We start from the raw sequence: 18,690 nt of genomic DNA, 5'->3' as shown, positions 1-18,690 counted from the left end.
CACTGTCAGGTCAGGACACATGCTGGCATACTCAGAGTCTATATCAAGTCCCAGACACTGTCAGCTTGCTATGTGCTGTGCTGTTCCAGTTCAGGTCAGGCTTTGAGACAAGGTAACAAGTGAGAGTGATACACAGAGCTGTTAGGAGGCTACATGTTCTGACAAAAATGATGCTGCTCAGACCCTCCTTTGGATGCAGCATCTTTCATCCCCAGTTAGAGAGAAGGAAGAAGGCTCCAAACAGCTGTAGGTGCTGCCGGCTGCTAACCAGGCATGGCTTTGTATTCACTGTGGCTAACAAAGCCGCAGCTACAGTGCAGGGGCCCAGCAGCTAGAAATACTAATGCACCTCTTTTCCTTGCAGGGACTGCACAGGTGCTGGGTACAGTTTGGACTAGTATCACTTGGTAGCTGCAGATGTAAGCTGCAGTGCTTATCTCAGAGTAAGTGATATTTTCTGCTATTTTAATAAATGGAAAGGTAAAGGCCTCCCATAATAAGAAAAAGTATAGAAGTTCAGGCTCTGGAGCTGTGGGCATTCAAACCTGCTCAGGAGTTCTGTTCAAAGAATTTTCTGTTAGTATCATCTGCACCTTTCCACAGATACTCGGTCTTCTTTGAGTGGCCTGCCTCCTGCTGGAAGCAGTTTTAGGAGGCTTCCCAGCAAAGGCTGCCTTATTTTCCTGACAAAACAGTTTCTACAGCACAGAAACATGTGAGTTTCAGGAGCAGCAGCTAGTAGCTCCCTCTCTGTCCTCTATCCTTCTTTCCTTCCAACTGGTGGATGTGGATTCTTTTTAGAAAAGTTTACTGTGTAAGAGGGAAAATATGGAGTAATTGCCTTGTTCCTCTCACTGGAAGATTTTTACAAGTTAGGCTATCTGTTCCTCAACTTTCTTCTTACCTCAGTGCCTGTAAAATACTTGCTATAGTCCCAATGAACAGGCTTTCACTCTAGTGCTTTACTGGTTTAAAAAAAATAAGAAATCATTATGTTTTGTTTCACATTATATCTGACTAAGTCTTTCCTTAGAGAGTTTTTGACCAGGATGAAAAACACTTCAATGAATTCCCTCATGCACTGCTTTTCTGTTTGATGAAAGAAATAAATGGGATGGGAAATGTTAAATTTGGCTAAATTTCCTATGCTCAGCATGTCACACATCACCTTTTGCAGGAAGAATTCTGAATTCTTTAAAACTCTTAAACAAAACTTTTTATCAATGCACTACATGGACACCATTCTTTTCCTGGATAGCAAAGCGTTAGTTTTAGAATCCAGAATATAACCCAGAGATCTAACACCAAGTGCACTGAGCACAGCAATTACCACTAGGTTGTAAAAATGACAACAAAATGCATTAATCAAACAAACATGCCATTAATCATAAATACTAAATAATATCTTCAACGGAATAATGAACCTTATGTAACACTTAACAAAAAATTAAGGTACTAGTTTTCAATTTGATTTTTATTCTCATTTTAAATCTGCATCTATTAGAGGCTACAGTAAGTAGTTCTGGTTTTAGATATGTGCAGTTCTTTCTTAGGCACCATACCTCATACAGCTGCAAACAAACAGCATCTATGAATCCAACCTGCATGCTGGGAATTTTATTTTTCTTTTCTCTGTTCATTAGATCCTGCAGAGAAGAAGTAAACAAACTCTGTGTTTAAATGCATTAAATAGAAAACCCAACCAAAGCCAAAGAGACAGGCTGGAATTAAAAAGCAGCACCTTAAAAGGCACAGCAAGCTCAGCACAGCGGGGTATCAGTATATGTGAAGGGCAATGCAGGTAATTCAACTGCGTGAACTTGCCTTAGGAGATTGTCCTTGGACTGAGAGGCCAAATAGCTAGAAGAACACACAAGCTTACTCGGTTTGGATAGGTTGCAAATAGGTACCAATTTAGGAATATATTTCCTAGACAATTTAGTAATACTGATTTAAAGAAATAATGCTATCTGTTCTGGCTCAGAGATAATGACACACTGGTGGTATTTGGGAGCCACAGAAGAAAACTGACTAGTAGGAAGACAGGGAAGGAGTTGGTCAGTGGGAGAACCCTGGCTTTTGAATGGAGCGTGAAGTGCTGTTTGTAAAAGTCGTATTGAAAGAGGTGATTCTGCATGATTCTGTCACTTACTGTTGGTTCTATGTTGAGTTCCTTCCGTTCTTTATCTCCTTGATCAAAGAACTCGGTAGCTACAAGCTCAGCAATCTGTAAGAGATTTCACACATTGAGAGCTGTAAAACCGTTTCCTCTCTCTCCTAAGGATATATCAAATTGGGACTTCCCATAATGAGACTCTCCAGCTCAACAGCAAGCTTTTTGAATTCTAATTGTGCGCACATCTGCGCACAAACAGAACACCTGCATGTGCTGGTATTTACTCTGACAAAGCAAAGTGAAAAAAATGGCACATAGGCATCTTACCGCTGATAATGGCTGGAATGATCAACGCATAGAAAAAGATCAGCCAACACTAGTGTGTTGTATCAACTGACTGCTTTGTAGTCAACACAGAAATGTTGGAAAGAACTGAGATTCCTGATTTACCTTCAGATTGCTGCTGACATGGTGTCATAGCTAAATGCATGCATTTTGCTATAAAGACACAAAAACATCTTACAGCACTTTGAAGGACTGCTACCTAATCTCTGCATTCCACCACTGCCTTTGCGATAAGGACTGACTGGAGGAAGCAGAACTGTTAGGTGGAGTTTGTATTTAGTAAATCTTAAAAGTAAGCATATACCCGCTGCTGAACTGGCCATGGTTTGGTTATGGCTGACAAATCACAAGCAGTCATCAGCATTGCTCTGTCGAAAAAAACAGAAAGAAATCTATGAGTGACTGTATTATGAAATGTATGTAGCCACCAAGTCAAGTGATTACTAAAACAATATAAAATTTCAAGGAACATCAAAGTCAGAAAAACAAGTGAAACTAAAGCAAAGTTACAAAGTTATCCAAGGTTCGATGGTGTAGTAGACTTTCACCTGTGTGAAACGAGCACACAGAAATGAGCAAATCTGGACTGGTTCATTTGGTGGATTCACATCAAATGAACTCTTTATTTAGAGATACTAGACAGACATTTGTTTATTCTGACATTAGCAGTAACTGCCATCTTTACTGACAATATGAAGGCCAAGGACTGAAACAAGAACAGACACAGAACAGGACTAAATTAAAGGCACTGAATTTGAAATACGGAATCCTTCCTTTCTGAGACAGCCTATGTAAGACTATTTTTCTGTAGCTGCGCATTACAGTATGTCTCTATTAATCTTATTTTTAATTCACTGCCGCTAAGGAATCCACTTCAAAACAAACTGCCTGCCCTGAATCTTTACTTACTGGTTTCAGCAATTCAATATTTAAGTATGAAGTATCAAGAGAAAATGAACATGGCACCTAGACAGAAACCCTGCACTCTTTAGGAAAAACAGAAATGCTCATGTGACTCCACACGCTTCCTAACAAAGTTTAGCACACAGGTTGCAGACTTAGTACTTCCAGCCCAGGGAGTCATTCAGTGACCTATGTACCAGTGCCGGTTTGCCCAGGCCTGCAGCACACAGATCTCCTAGTCTTAATGAAATCCACAGCAACATGGAAAGGAAAAGTGGGTACCTGGTAACATTAGCTGACTTATTACTCATTCTGCTTTTACTTACAAAAATAGCTCCTTCTGGGTGGGATCTTCCCAATTAAATTGCTTCTTCCTTAGAAGTTCAAAAAATTCTCCTCTCCTCCTTTAAAAGAAGTTAAAACAAAAGATTTTGCAGTGTGCTGACACAATCCAAACGTCCAGCAATGATGATCCAGCCAAACTTGCTTCTGACTTACTTTATGTATAACGCTAGGTCTGTGGCAAGAATGGCCTGTTTTATCATTTTCAGTGTGGCCTTGTATTCTTCGATGGAAAGGCTGCTGAGAATCTGATTGCCCTTTACAAAAAAACAAAACCAGTGTTACTAGTGAAATGGGCAACAGCACACCAGTTTGCTAAAATGTCTCTTAGGTACTAAATCATTATGAGTTGCTTGCTGACATCTGATGTCATTCTTTTGCCCTGCTTCCTTTTGCAAATTTCCCAATTTAAAAACTAAACTGCCAGTCTTCTTGAGTAATGGCAGAAAGCGGCACAGCAACATCATCATAATCGACTGTTACAAAATGGAACTACAAGCAGAGCAACATCAAAGCCTTTAAGTGCATTCCATTAATCAAAATTACACTTGCCACAAGCCGTATCATAGCAGTTCTCTTTCCTCTTTCCCCCTCCCTGAAGCAGAGGAACTCTAATAGATTCCAGCACCTGCCTATACACCTTGTGTAAATGAAAATACTTTCGTTTTATGAAGCAACAAAAATAACCAGCTATGACATAGAAATATAAGCTCAGCAACCCACTGTTAAACCAGAGTACTTTGGAGCTGGTGAAATGGCAACCTGCCTCCACCTTTTTTCCATATTTTTCCGTCTGATTTGGAAAGAATCATTACAGTACAAAGGGTGCCAGAAGTACCATACCTGCGATATGAAATGAGCAGTGAACACATACTGCTTTGAAATGATCGTGCAGGCAGAGTAACTGGTCTTAGAACTAGTTAATAATATAAAACGAGAAGAATGTAGTTTTATTTGCATATTTACTTAACTTAGGTTTGGCTTCACTTTGGAATGTCAACATTAGCAGTGTTTGGTTTGGTCTCATCAGGGCTGCTTTGTGTATGTATAGGCCGGAATGTTTTTTGAAACTGAGAGCAAGGACTTGGGTTTGTTCGGTGGATCATAAGAGGTCATGAAAATGGCAACAAAGCTCTTTGTTTCCTTTGGTCCAAGGAAACAGGTACTCAAAAGGATATTAACAAGGCTTCCCTTATTAGCAACGCTTGGAAAGGTTTGGTGGCACTCAGCAACGGCACTGTGATTTCAAAACTGCTGCGTTTGCTTTCGTTACCCAAAAAGGAATAAAGATCAGTTAGGAATGTATAAGGGTGGGAATCTATCCAGAAGCTAAAAATAAAAAGTAAAATAGAGAATAGTTTCCTTCAGCATACACAAAACTGTGGCACTCACCGGACTGTTCAGGATCATAAGGCATTGATCAAAATGATGATGCTCCATGATTGAGTGGCAATACAGTTGAGCCAGTGGATGTTCACTTCTGAGGAGTAAAAAGACCCATTAGATGGAGAAATTAAATTAAGCATGATACTAATCCAGAAATAACTTCTCTTTTAAAATCCTCTTCTCATTATCAGTTTAACCCCACCCACCCATGCTTGTTCTTAACCAGTTCCTTTGCCCCTTCTGTGTAACTGGCCAGACAAAATGAATACATTTGGAAGGATGCTGGGAGAGTACAGATAAAAAAAGACAGTACTGTTACTTTGTCAGAGCACTGACAACGCTAGTTTTCTGTCTTCTGTTACCTGCAGAGACCAGCTGCATGCAAGGATTGAGAATGTAATACAAGGTTTTATAAAAAGTGAAAGTTCTTGTAGGAAAAGGAAAGGCAAGAAGGGGGGATCATTCACAAGCAAAATGTAAACGGCAGGTTTGGGTTTTGTAACATTTTAAGCAGCTGCCTGGCATATTTAGTCAGCTCAACTACTGAGCTTGCAAGTGACAATGCAGACCTAACTGGAAGCCTGCTGATACCAATGGAAAAAGTCCTGCTGACCAGGGCCCAAAACGTTGCTGGAGTAATTTCCCAGTGTTAGTAGCTGTACTGGTACTTCATTCATCCCCACTCTTTTCATGACCAAACTACTGCAGTATTGTTACCTATCCTTTGCCCAGGGTAAAATCCAAAAGGGAAACAAGATGTTGGTTGTACTTCAGGCAGTGAAAAACCACATGAAACCAATGGGGCAGACACAGAATTTAAAGCCACCTTAGTGTAAAAGTCAGAATTTACTGTTGGGGTAGCTTTAGACAAAATACAGAAACTCCTCCCTTCTGATGATTTCTAATTTCCCACTGTTTCTCATTGCATGAAACAGTTCTTAGCTTTTGCTACTGTATCTCCATTTTCAGCCCCTGGTCCCATGTTGTCATCTCTTCAACTAAACTGGGATTCTTCTAGAAGTCTGTTTTGCTGCTAATCCTGAAACAGTCACTCTAATTCTGATCTGACCTACAAATGTGTAATCGTGCAAGAAATTCTTTTTTAGCATATAGTTCCATGGGACTTTTTATATGATTAAGAATCATTCACATGAACTAGCAGTTGCAGGACTGGGTCCCTACGTAAGGAGTGCACCCAAATAAAAGTCATGAGAGGAGACTCTGGGGATTTAGGAAGCACAAAAATGTGGAGAGAAAGATGGAAAGACAAACAAAAATGCGGAAAGGGAGATTAAAGGATGCAAGCCCCTGAGGATTATGGGCTGGCTGCCCAGCACCTCCTCTGAGACCACTGCAAAAGCAGTATAGAGAAATACACTGGCGTGTTTCTGTAAGGAAACAAACTGTAGGATGGTGCCAACACATGCTGGGTGAAATTCCCATTGAGTTAAGTGGGATGCATACTGTGTCCCCTAAAGTTCATCCTGACTGAAGAGAGAAATATGTGAGAAATATCTTAGGTTATCTTCCCAAGTACTACACCAAACTAGAGCTTGCTCAGGACTTGCAGACCCTGGCTGGCTGGGAAGACACAAGTGCTGGAAATAAACTCAGGTCCTATGTCTGTAGTCCACAGCATTTCTATTAAGCCACCACACCAGGCCAAAGGACGCCATTGCTTTCTGAACACAGTGGTTTGGGTAGGCAGTTTTCATACTCTTTGCTTGCCCTACTTTACGTGTGGGTTTGGAAGAAAAAGAAAATGAAACCCCTGTGTATCTACCAAAAGACCTTTAGGCAGTTCCTTTCCTGTAATTTCTCCTACCAGGACCTTTTTAATTTTTGAAACCCTGCTGCTTAAGGAAAGAATCATAAAAGTATTCACTCCCCCTGCTTCCAAGGAAGAAACAAAAGGCATCTGTTCCTGGAAAAATAACTTTTCATTTAGATTGCAAAGAGGGGTTTAAGAACAAAATTCATTGAACTTTCTATTGAAAAAGAATTATTAAGCTGTAACCATCTCTGCTTTACAACATGTGTGAATGTTAGATTTTGCTGTCTATGACACTTTCCCAGGACATTTCTGAGAGGAGATGACGCATCTCCAGATGTCTTCCAGGAAATTTATTTTTAAATAAATAAAGCAAAAAATAGCTAACTGGTTCCAATCACTGCAAGGCTACAGTTACTGCTGGAATCCCCCATTAGGGAACTAGAAAAAGGTTACTCTTTCAGTTTTGTGTGGGTTTTTTTGTTGGGTTTTTTTTTGCTTTACACATCAATCTTAGCATAATTCTGAACATATATCTGAAAGGCAGGAATTCTGCTTCAGCTTAATTATTTCCTGCCTTTCAGTATTCTCTGTCTCAGACAATCTTTTCTTCCCCTAGTATCTTACTTTACACACAGTGAGAACAGCAGACTACTTCTTCCAAAGGTAGCTTCAAAACCACTCTCCAGCTCTGTCAGAAAAAGGAACAAGTATACGTTTCTCTGTATCTGGTCAGATCAGGACACATTGCTGTATCACAGTAATCACATTATACCATGTTTTAAGTAAAGCTATTTATTTAATTGAGGAATCATATACTGTTATTTGAAGTGAATACTAAATTCACCGAAAACCACATTTGGGCAGATCTGAAACAATTAATGAATTCTAAAAAACCCAAGTATTTTTAGTTAAAAAATAAAACATGGAGAAGATTTTAAAAGAGTTCAGGTGGTTCATTTTGATAACTTCAAAGAGAAATAAATTGTTTAGCAAAAATATTTTGTTTCAAGGTTTTAAACATATTTTGACTTTGTAAAGGTTTTTTCTGTAACTCCAGAATTGATCAAAGTTAAAAGAGTACAGATAACCCAAAATCAATGCCTAACAGTCATACATTTTTAATGTGAATTTAAATATGTATCTTGTTCAAATCAACTTAGATTTCTGGAAAAACATGGCTAAATCATGAGTAAAACAATCAGAGTTCAGAGTGGCAGGGAGACACCTTTGTAACAGAAGGCTGCAGATCTCAGCTCTGTGCTTGCCCAGACTAGACGGGGAACAACAGTTTGAAAAGCTGCACATTTCCTACACGCTGTCCCTTACAAGCTGGAACCTTTTGCTGTCACTGTATGGAAAACAGGGGATGAGACTTGCAGAACAGGAGCAGAAAGATGCTGCCCCTGCTCAGTCTACAAAGAGTTCACTTCATCTGTCATCACAGTTAGTCAACAATTGAGGTGCACCTTTGCTTTGGACTCTTGATTGTTCCTGGCTGATCTTACACTTACTGCTTTGTAAAAACCTGCTCCTTTGCGTGGCCTCACAGCATCAAATCAATTAGGTTGTACTTAATTATAGCTCTGTGACTTCGGTATTCATTTGTTTTTAACTTCTCTCAGACTTACTTACCTTTGTATATAAGAGTTGTTCACTCCCCTGTGATCCAAATCATGGCTTAGAGTTGCTATCAGCAAAGCCAGTGTTTCCAAGTCAGTTAGTCTGCTCTGTAGACAGTAAAACAAGAAGTGAGTTAGCTTTGTGATGGGGATTTGTTTTGCACAATGTGTTTTATATCTGCTGTCTTGTCTTTACCCACATAGCAGATACAGTTCTGGCCCATGAAGGACAAGGACATAAAATGCTGAGAATAAGGGTTATCTCTGAAGACATGGTGTGCAGTAATAATCATTCTCCACAGACCTCAATGCAGTTTTCAGAGGGAACATCATCTAGCCCTCTCTACTGATGAGAAAACCGATACGGAAGAGGAAGCGACTTGCGTCATGTCACCTGGCAGCGAAGAGAGAGAATGAGGAATCTTTTTTAAAATCTGGCCCCATGAATTTTAGCTCAGCCCCTCTGTTACCTCAAGGGAGTCAGGCTACGTACCCTAAGGAGGTCTAAAAATTCATTGTAACAAACGTCCTTGGAATAACCAGAAGAGAAAAATGTCATGTTTTTCGTTGATTGCTGGGCAAATAAATTGAAGAAGTTTAAAGCCCATGGAAAATTAAAGTAACCAATATCTGACTACCGTTATTGAAGTGTTTATTCTAGAGCTCCAACAAGGATTAGCAGAGAGGTTACAGTTTCTCTTCTGTGACTATTTCAAATCTTTAATATTGTTCAATAGAATCAGATAGAAAATTCATGCAAGTCTGTCCAGTGAGAAACAGAAGCTGGAAAAAGCTACAGTATTCATGCAGCATTGTGTAATGGCACAAGGATAGCAGGCACAGCAGTCTGGACAGGAATTTGAAGAACCTAGTGACAGCGCTGCCACTCTACCCTCCGTACAATCAAATCCAAATTTTCTTTAAGAAGTTACAATTTCTGTAGACTTGCATCTGCTTTTTAGACAACGAAACCCGTCCTTAGCCTAGTCAAAAGACAAATCAGTTTGGAAATGACTGATTTACTGTTTCTGCTGGGAAGATGTCTCCCCTGATGCTTGCTTTTCCCTTCAAACTAGAGAAAACCGAGATTTACGTTCAATGCTGTTCTGACTCCAGAATCTAGGACATGAAAATCAGTGTGGAGTTCCTAACTGTGTAGTTATGAATAAAACAATTTTGGAAATTGCAGTGAAGACTGACAGGATTCCAAAAATAGCAAGCAAGCTATCAGGATCATCAGAGATTGCGAGACTGCACACAGAGCAGACGTGTCCATTTCAGTACAGAATGAATGTGAAAGCCCTTTGCCTTTGTCTCTTCCAGCGCCTTTTGTCTATCTTTTTTTTTTTTCTTGACTGAGACAAAGTTTGTAGAGGAAGGGAATGTCTCTTCATTATCATTATTGGGTTTTGGTCTACAAATAGCATTTATTTATTCTCTCAGAAGTGCTTACTGTAAAATAGTACAAACCAGCTAATAACAATTCTCTGTAATCAAACTGAAGAAACACGTTAATTTAAAATGAACAGAAACATTTTGGTTTCTTCAAGAATATAAAACCAAACCCTAAAAAGGTATTTCGCAAAAATTACTAATCAATACCTTTCTTATTTGGGGGATCATCTAGCCCTCCAGTATTTGCAATAAATAATTATTATGATTTAGTAAAAATTATTATGTCTCTTAAGTGGAAGGTTGAAACATTGTTCAAAAGCACCGAAATGAGCGTTCAAATCTTTTATTTCCCGAAAATGTTCTGTTGTTTGTCTGAAGCTGTACTCAGCTCTGTGTTCAAACTGAAAACATTTCCTGGTAAATGTTATAAGGAAGCATCCTGAAACAGGGTTGTTCCTTTTCTTCTCCACCTTTTCGACTTGCTTGTGTCATAAGCATTAACTTTATAAAAAGGCATGATCATATATGTGCCTTATTTGAGATACTGCCATTGGGAACACCCACCTGATCACTTCCAGAGGATTTAACTGAAACTGGGGACATAACAACACGACAACAATTTCACAAAGCAAGCCCTTAAAGCCAGAAGTCTTCAGCAGAAATATTCGGATTTTACTAGGAGTACCACAGAATGATGAACATCCTACTGACACGACAATCAGAACAATGCATTATAGACTTTGTTTAGCCAGAAAATGCTTAATGAAGAAACAAACAGCAAAATGTACCTGAAGTTTACCAGATTTTAAAGCAGCAAACATGCACTGCGCTGTATTAAAGGCATGTCTCCAATTGTGATAAGCAACATTTTTCCGGTAATTTTTCTTTACACTTAAAATCCATCTGCAGAGAACCTTTAAGAAACAGCATCATAAAGTTAACGGTAAATGTATTAGAAATCTATTATTTTTATGAAAACAAATATTTCTCTAATCCCACTTGAAAACTGTCTCTCACAGAAAAAATATCTCCTTTTAACTCAAGTAACTTCAAATATAACATACTTGTAACTATGAACATAGGTAAGAATAGGCTTACAGTTACTCATGGAGTATGCAGTAGTTGTGGGTTTGGGTTTTTATTACTAAGGGCCTGATGTTAGTGTCAGGTGCCCTGCTGTTAACTCAGAAACTGAATTATGCTGAGATAACTGGGAGAAAAAAAATCCTTGTTTTTAACAACATACTTGATCGAGAAAATTTATTTTTTTAATTACAGATTTCTCTTAAGACCTGTTTTAATAATGAACATGCAGCTTTTCTCTCATAGCAGCTTGTCAAAAGACAAGCAGAATTGGACTTTGGAAAGCCAGTGAGTATGAAGAAAGACAGCGATTACTGTATTGCTGGGTAGTATTGTTTTATGCAGGAAGAAAGTATATCCTGGAAGTTTTACACAACAGTGCTACAAGTTGTGGGTTATACTTCAATTCTAATGAAGTAAAAGATATGAAAGTCAGATAGTAATTTGATGTATACTAGAACAGGTCCCTTGGTTTAAATTGTTGCAGCATACTGCTCTATGTTAAATGCTGCCTGAGCATCTAGGCTTTGGTTCATTCAAGAAAATGTTTAGTGTTCTTAGTGAAGGATGTTGTACTGACAGAAATGAAAATACCATATCATTCACCCACATAACAATTCCACACAGATAAAGGCAGCAGTATTCTCTGCCTTTCCACTGTTAAAAAAGGAAGGCTAGGCTACTGCCAGTTTTGTAGGTTGGAAAGCTGAAAGCATAGCTTCAAAGCTGTCAACATGCTCTTGCTTCTAGTGACGTGTCATCATTATGCATCTATTGTTGTGTTATTTTGGTTTTGCAAATCCATTACAATTGCTCCACTAGGAACTAGGAGCCCACTCATTACTGGGCTACCTGACTCCCTCTCTTCTGATGGGACATAACCCTTAAGGAAGTACAAGTTCTTGGCCTTATGACAAAGGTGAAACTAAGGACTGGGATATTCAAGAGATCAAACTAGGTAATACAGTACTTCTTTCAGCCCTGAAACACTGCTAATCTAAATTGGTCTATAAACTGGTGATCTAGGAAATGAGAACCTGTTTTCTTTTACCTATTTGCTTGCCTATGAAGCCCTCTGAATTAATTTTGCAGTTTGATACTGAGCTTTGGAAGTTTTGTTGAAAAATACATAAAGCAGAAATAAAGTATTTAAAACCGAAGGTTTTTACAAACAGAAATTGTGTGAATTGACTGGAATAGGCCTAAAAGATGATCTAGTCAACCTCTAGGACCACCAGGAGTAAAATAAGAATACCTGTCTAGATCACCTCTGACAGATGCATATCTACAACTAGATCTACTGGTAGAGACCTTCAGGGAAGTTTCCACAGCCCGCCTAAGTAATCTGTTCCACTCTTTACTATCTCCGTAACTACAAAGTTCCCCTAATCTCTAATCTTTTGTGGGGGAAAGACTAAACTAATTACTTTTACTACCTTATATGGACATAGACAACAATATTATGGTCCTCTTTATAACAGACTTTCACTTAACTGAAAAGCTGCTATCATCTACCTCCTTGATGTTCTGTTTTCTGGAGAAAACAAGATTAATTCATTCAAACTTTGCTCAGTCTCCTAAATTGTTATTTTTTTTAAATTCATTTGTATCTTTGTGTGTCGCTTCAGATATAAGCTACAATATAATTACTCCATGGGCCTTAAATACCACTGTCAGTAAGGAATGAAATTTGCCCCTTTTTGCTACTAAGGCACATTACTGACTTTTACACAGTTTCTGACACTAGTAGCTGTGACCTGGTTTTCTCTGTTACCACAAACTATTCTTTTGTTTACCATTTTTAATTTATGCACTTGACTGTTAGTAAAATATTAGTAAAACCTTCAGTAGAACCAAACTTGGGACAAACCCCAGTACTGCCCACTTTATATCCCTTCCTAGTTCGCTAACTACTCTTCAATACAGATTTCCAATCATATTTACGGTAGGCTCATTTCACTGTTCTCCCAATTTTCTAATAATTAAGTTGTCTTTTTATGTGAAGCAGCATTTGACAGCATTCATACCTCATGTTTCATCTGGAAATTTTGCACCAGGTTGAGGTCTGTGAACATCCGAATTGTACACAGCGTTGTTTCATAATCTGATAGCTCAAAATCACTGAAGTTGAAGTCAGTTAGGTTGAGAGATTGTGCAGATGGTACCACGGCAGCCTAGAGAAGAATAGAAGAACACAACTTAGCACTAGGAAGGAGAAAGCTAATATGAATACCTGCTTTTTCAACAGAGAAGTAGTGAGATACTAAATTGTGCCTTCACGTTGTACTGAAATCTGATGATTACTTCTTATTTATCTGTCGTTAGCCTTTCTTGTTTAACGTTACCTTATTTGCTTAGGTTTAACTCACTTTTCCATAGGTAAGAGAATCAGGAAGGGACTACCTGGCCAGTCGGTTACCTAAATCACCTAAAGCAAATTGTAACCAAGAGTATGTATGAAATTGGGAGACTGAGGAAATAAGGCAGAGGAGTTGTATGTTTGCTTTTGTGGACAGGCAGACATCAAAATCTGTAACTGTTGACAATCTTCTAAAAATCGTAAGGGAAGAGATGTCAGTAGAACAGAATTCCTAACAGAATCCACATTCAGTGCTGAAGTAGAACATCTACAGCCAGAGTTTTCTCAGGGCTAGAAACCTAAAAAAATCAGGGTTCACCTGTGATCAGTAACCTTTAAAAACTTTGGACAATGTTTTTGGTGTAATAGAGTACAATCACAAACTTTCAACGTGAAATTTGAAATTATCAAGTAGACAAAACCCCCAACTCTATACTTTTAAAATCTGTAACTTTTATTATCAGTAATATCTCCATTCATTACATGTATTACAACTCTATGTATCACAAATCTACTTTTTCTAGTTATAAAATTCAGAGTATAGGTATTGGTTGCCCTTCAAAATACAGATGTTAAGGTTGTAACAAAATAAACGGAGCAAGCCTTACGCTATGGAACAAAAATTAGTAGGAGTTTTTTCAGTAAAACAGAAGGTTCAGTTCTCAGTGCTACTTCTTTACAGTTGTTTCACCTCATATATACGAGTGTGCTTAAAATAAAATCAGGTAAAACTGAAATGGTGAAGGAAATTAACAAATCCATGTGTTTGTCTTCCTCTTTGTAATTCTAGGGGAAAACGTTTGCCCAGCATGGGGAACATGGGGAACTGTGTCCTAGAAGACTGACACTGAAAAGGAAGCATGTGTCATGATCTACAGTACTATTACATGTAGCACGCAGATCAGCTCTCCTCATAACTGCCTACCAGTCTCTGTTCCGTGTAAGTTTGCTTTTATCTTTCCTGTCTGTCAGAATTGGAAAATCATGGAAAAATCACAAAAATAGCATTTACACAGGAAAAAAAATCCAGCATTCTTACACATTTTTGTACCATTAATTTTGTGTTCCTCGGTTTGGATTCATGTGGTATTTCACCTATGAGCATATGAAGGAACCACCAGGTCTGTATGTTCAGTGGAAAATAATGCAACCATTCAGGAACTCTAATGACATCCTTTGAAAAACTGCAACTTTCTGGTATTTTATGAGGAAAGGGATGGAAGGACACCGTAGGAGTTCAACTGAACACCTCATGCCTGTGTTCTGACTTTGTTTATAATTTATCTTTCCCTTCCTTGATCTCTTGCCTTTGACATCCACAACAATAAGTTTCATTTCAGCTGAGGCATAAAAAAGTGCACTCTGTAGCTATTCAAGTGTTATTTAAGTGGATTAGATATTTCCTGTTTTACTTACGAAAGCCAGCAGAGCTATGTGCCCCCCATTTTGCAGCATGAAAGTTCATCAGCTATTTTAATTTCAAGTTATTCAGTTATGGTCAGCTTCTGTAAGCACTGACCAAACTATAACCTCTCGCTCCATTTCTTCACCTCAGGAATACTATAAAGAGCATGAAATAGTCAAGAAGAAAATGTGCTAACTCACTCCTCTCTTTGCATAACGGTCAGTTTTTAATTACTATTGCTCACTATAGGCATTGTATTCATAGTAATTACTAGTGAATAATTAATTAGTGACTCCGTTATCTGGTTAAGTATAGAAAATAATTTTGAAAACTTGTCTTCTATTGTGATTGAAAAACCTATAGGTAAAGCTTATAACTTCATTCCATACACCATGGCACTACCTTCAATGAAAGCCTCAAGCACAAGAACAGTGTATTCTCACATGCAGGGGGCCAGGTGAGCATGGTGAAAGGCCAGCATGGATGAACAGGGAATTCCTGAGTGAGCTCAAATGAAAAAATGAAGTACACAGAAGGAGGAATGGGGATGGACTACCTGGGAAGACTACAGAGACGTTACCAAAATGTGCAGGGATAAAGATGGGAAAACCAGAGCTCAGCTTGACTTGGAACTAATGAGGGGTGGGAAGGGCCACAAAAATGATTTCTATAAATATACTGGCAGCAAAAGGAAGGCTAAGGAAAACGTGGGACCACTGTGGAAACTGAGTGGCAACTATAAACAGTTTTGCTTTGTTTCGTCTGCTTTGTATGATGAAACACAGGTTGCAGACAGTATCCAGGCTCAAAGGAGGTAACTAATGCAATATGACGTTCCGTAGCATGTGGAAATGACGATGAAAGTGAAAAATTTGACTACAGCCCATTACACAAGGCAGATAATCAATGAATAGAATAGAATATAGTACGGAGTAGAATAGTTCCAGTTGGAAGGGACTCGCAACGATCATCTAGTCCAACTGCCTGATGAAGCATCTATTTTCTGTGCTGTCAGATTATTTAGAAGCAAAACAAAGCAAATCACAAAAAGGTACATCCAGTAACATGATTTTAATCTGTTTTGGCTGGCTTCATACAATGATATGAGCAGAAACTAGAAATTAATAAAAATCTGAAGCCAAGTAAATTGCCATTCATCAGCTGATCCTCAGTAGTGGAACAAAAGTTATAATATGACATGTGTTAGCTTTAGCCACCACAGAGGGTCCAGTTTATAGACACTGACTTGCTACACCACTGCAATTTAGGCACCTGGATTGCATCTCCACACATAACATTACAAGCCTGGAATCAACTATGAGTAACGTCAGCTGTCACTTCAGGCAAGGTGGTTATCTTAGTTAGCTGTTCCACATGCTGATTTCAAAACTGAAGTCTTTCTGTGATGTGTTAATGGAAAGATAGTCAACACAAAGGTATCCCAGTAACGTGGTAAGGGTTATTCTTAATTAGGGGAAAATACTAGCACAACTACCTCAGGTAAGTTTTTGGAAAGTCTTTGTCAGCACACTGAAAAAGAAAAAAAACCTTCCCTACCCCCTGCTAACAGTTTAAGTTAGATTGCAAGGAAAACATCGTCTGCAAAACAAAGGAACTGCCACTTTTAAATATATCCCTGAATCAGTACTTAAAATAATCACTTGCTCTAAAATGCTTTCTAGAATCACCTGTCTCTCCCACAACTAAGATAAGCTAAGTAAGTTAGCTTTCTCAGTTTGGGTAGCAGGTACACCCTTTGTCACTATTTGTCGAGCACTTAGGTTAAGACTAGGAACAGGAGTGCTGATGTCTTTAACATGAACAACTTGATCTTGCAACTCACTTGGCCCTGTGTCTTTTCAAGTACTGCTGCCTTCATCAATGCACAGAAACAGCAAATAGTTTCAGAAAAGAAATGACAGAGGTTGATAGTTGCAAAATTTAATTGTATTCTATTTTGAGAATACAGAGGCAAAGGAAAATGGCAGCAATGATCCCGTATCTCAAAGGGTACACGCTAACAGCAGATACTTAAAGAGCAAGATTTGTCTCTCTTCCTTGTTTTAGGAATAAGGTTTTAACTGATTCAATTTAAAGACTGCAGTGCAGGAGTATTAACCACGTGACTAACATGTGGATTTTTAGGGTAACGGTCTGCAATCATGTCTCATCATAGGGTCCTTGAGGAGAAAACCAAGGCTATTGGCAGTAGGTTGAAATTCTGCATGTAAGGCTTTGCTCCTCCAATCTAAACCTTTCAGGAGTTCACAAATTAGATCTACTTGAAGGTACAGTTTTAAGTTGGAGAAACCACTTGCTCATAATTCTGTTGTTGCAAATTTTACTTGCAACTTACTGTACTGATTTCTGTTGCCAATGCCATGTCTCACTAATAAATTATATATTAACTGTAATGATTCAAAGATAGTACAAGTATCAATTCCAATATCATGTTATAAAGCTGAAGTCCTGTATCTGTTTTCACATACCATTGATTCTGCTGAGTAACTCTGTGACAGCATGTGTCCTAGCTAGGGGAAAAGACTAAATTTCACGTTGTGTTCAGTTACAAAACAGAAAGAACTACTTTTTTTTTTTTTTTTTGGTACTACAAAGCTGTACATCTGAAAAGACAAGAGCTTCTTTAAATTTTGAGAGAAGAAGAATGTAAACTTTAAAGGGCTAATGAGTGCTCTATCCTCAAAGGTCAAGAGTGACTTCCAAAACTAGACTGAGTTCTGCAATGCCCACTGAAATACTTCAGGATAACTTCTGCCTCAAACCTTTGTGAATTTATGGCCTTCATTGCTCCTAAACCCAATGGGAACTGCCATTAATACAGGTTCTGTCTCTCAGTTAGGGAAGATGTATGTTTTGTGGCCATCATTCATGAAGCTGGCTACTGGACTCCAGCTGAATTTTAATGGAATGATTTTGGCCTCAGAGAGTTGCAATCTGCAATTAACTGGGGAAAAAACCCACCACTTTTTCCCCCCACTGTGTTTCTTCCTATTTTTTGTATGTTTTGAATTGTTATATACTCCTAAGTTTTGGAGAAAAAAGTATTTTAATGTTTTTTTTTTCTTTTTACATTAATTTTGATTTTTCAAGCACAACGCTGTTTGAGATCCACTTTAAGAAGAACCTAAATTGCCTTGCTGTATGAGGCTACTGTTCTGGTCAGCTGCAGAACAAATCCAAAATTAACATCCTGTTCTCCATACCCTGCTCTGGAAAATAGGTATTTTTTGGCAAGGTCTTTTCTATCAGGGTCTTGTACTCTAGGGCAAATTCTTACTCCTGTTCAGACAGCACAAACTGGCCAATCCCTTCCTGGTTCCTGAGAAGAGAAAGTGAATGGAATGGGATATGCCACTGCTAGTCCTCTTTTCGTGGATTTTAGACGATTACATTAATTTTTATTTGAATCCCTTTGACCTTCTGCAGAGACGTATATACACCATCATGCACTGGCATGCTCAGGAGAGCTTATCCTATCTAGAACTATTATCAGAAGAAGGTTTCTTGACTTTGTTGCTAAGCAGGAAGAATCCCAACAATCATTAAAGGAAGTAGAAAGTCTTTAAGATATTGAAGACAATTTTTAGAAGTGTTTCTCTTGGTTGTTATTCAAATTGAGAAAGGTTACAGAACATATTTTTTCCATAGCAAAGAATAAGTCAGCTTGTATGTTCCTATTTTACATTCTGTGTAAGCTCATGCATGTGACTGAATGCCAGGCTCAACCTACGTCCAGAATAAACCTCTCCTGTAGTCCGTAAAAACTGTGTGCAAGGCTTAAGGCTAAATATGGGCTGGGTTTTTACTCTTAAACACATTTTAAACCACGTAATTTCTCAATTTAATAAACTTTCCTTCAGATTTGTAATGTTTTGACTCAGCTTTAACCATCTGGCTATCATGGACATCCGTGAGGTGAGCAAGCAATGAAGTAAAGACATA

At 38.4% G+C, this 18,690-nt stretch overlaps 1 protein-coding gene across 5 annotated transcripts in view; it reads right to left on the bottom strand.

Annotated features, from left to right (window-relative positions):
* The window catches only part of PDE5A (phosphodiesterase 5A), a 139,637-nt gene that overhangs the window by 3,959 nt on the left and 116,988 nt on the right, over window positions 1-18,690 (bottom strand). For all 5 annotated transcript variants that reach the window (XM_027797560.2, XM_055721547.1, XM_055721555.1 and 2 more), the window contains 9 exons: window positions 12,991-13,137; window positions 10,669-10,794; window positions 8,499-8,593; window positions 5,099-5,186; window positions 3,863-3,963; window positions 3,691-3,768; window positions 2,766-2,829; window positions 2,153-2,227; window positions 1,563-1,646 (listed from right to left, as the gene is read on the bottom strand). In XM_027797560.2, coding sequence (XP_027653361.1) covers window positions 1,563-1,646; window positions 2,153-2,227; window positions 2,766-2,829; window positions 3,691-3,768; window positions 3,863-3,963; window positions 5,099-5,186; window positions 8,499-8,593; window positions 10,669-10,794; window positions 12,991-13,137 — 858 coding nt within the window. The remainder of the gene's footprint in view (window positions 1-1,562; window positions 1,647-2,152; window positions 2,228-2,765; window positions 2,830-3,690; window positions 3,769-3,862; window positions 3,964-5,098; window positions 5,187-8,498; window positions 8,594-10,668; window positions 10,795-12,990; window positions 13,138-18,690) is intronic.

The sequence above is a fragment of the Falco cherrug genome, chromosome 1 (genome assembly GCF_023634085.1).
Source record: "Falco cherrug isolate bFalChe1 chromosome 1, bFalChe1.pri, whole genome shotgun sequence".
In the NCBI taxonomy this organism is placed as follows: Eukaryota; Metazoa; Chordata; class Aves; order Falconiformes; family Falconidae; genus Falco; species Falco cherrug.
The sequence above is the reverse complement of the archived record's forward strand: the minus strand, read 5'-3'. Positions and strand labels throughout refer to the sequence as shown.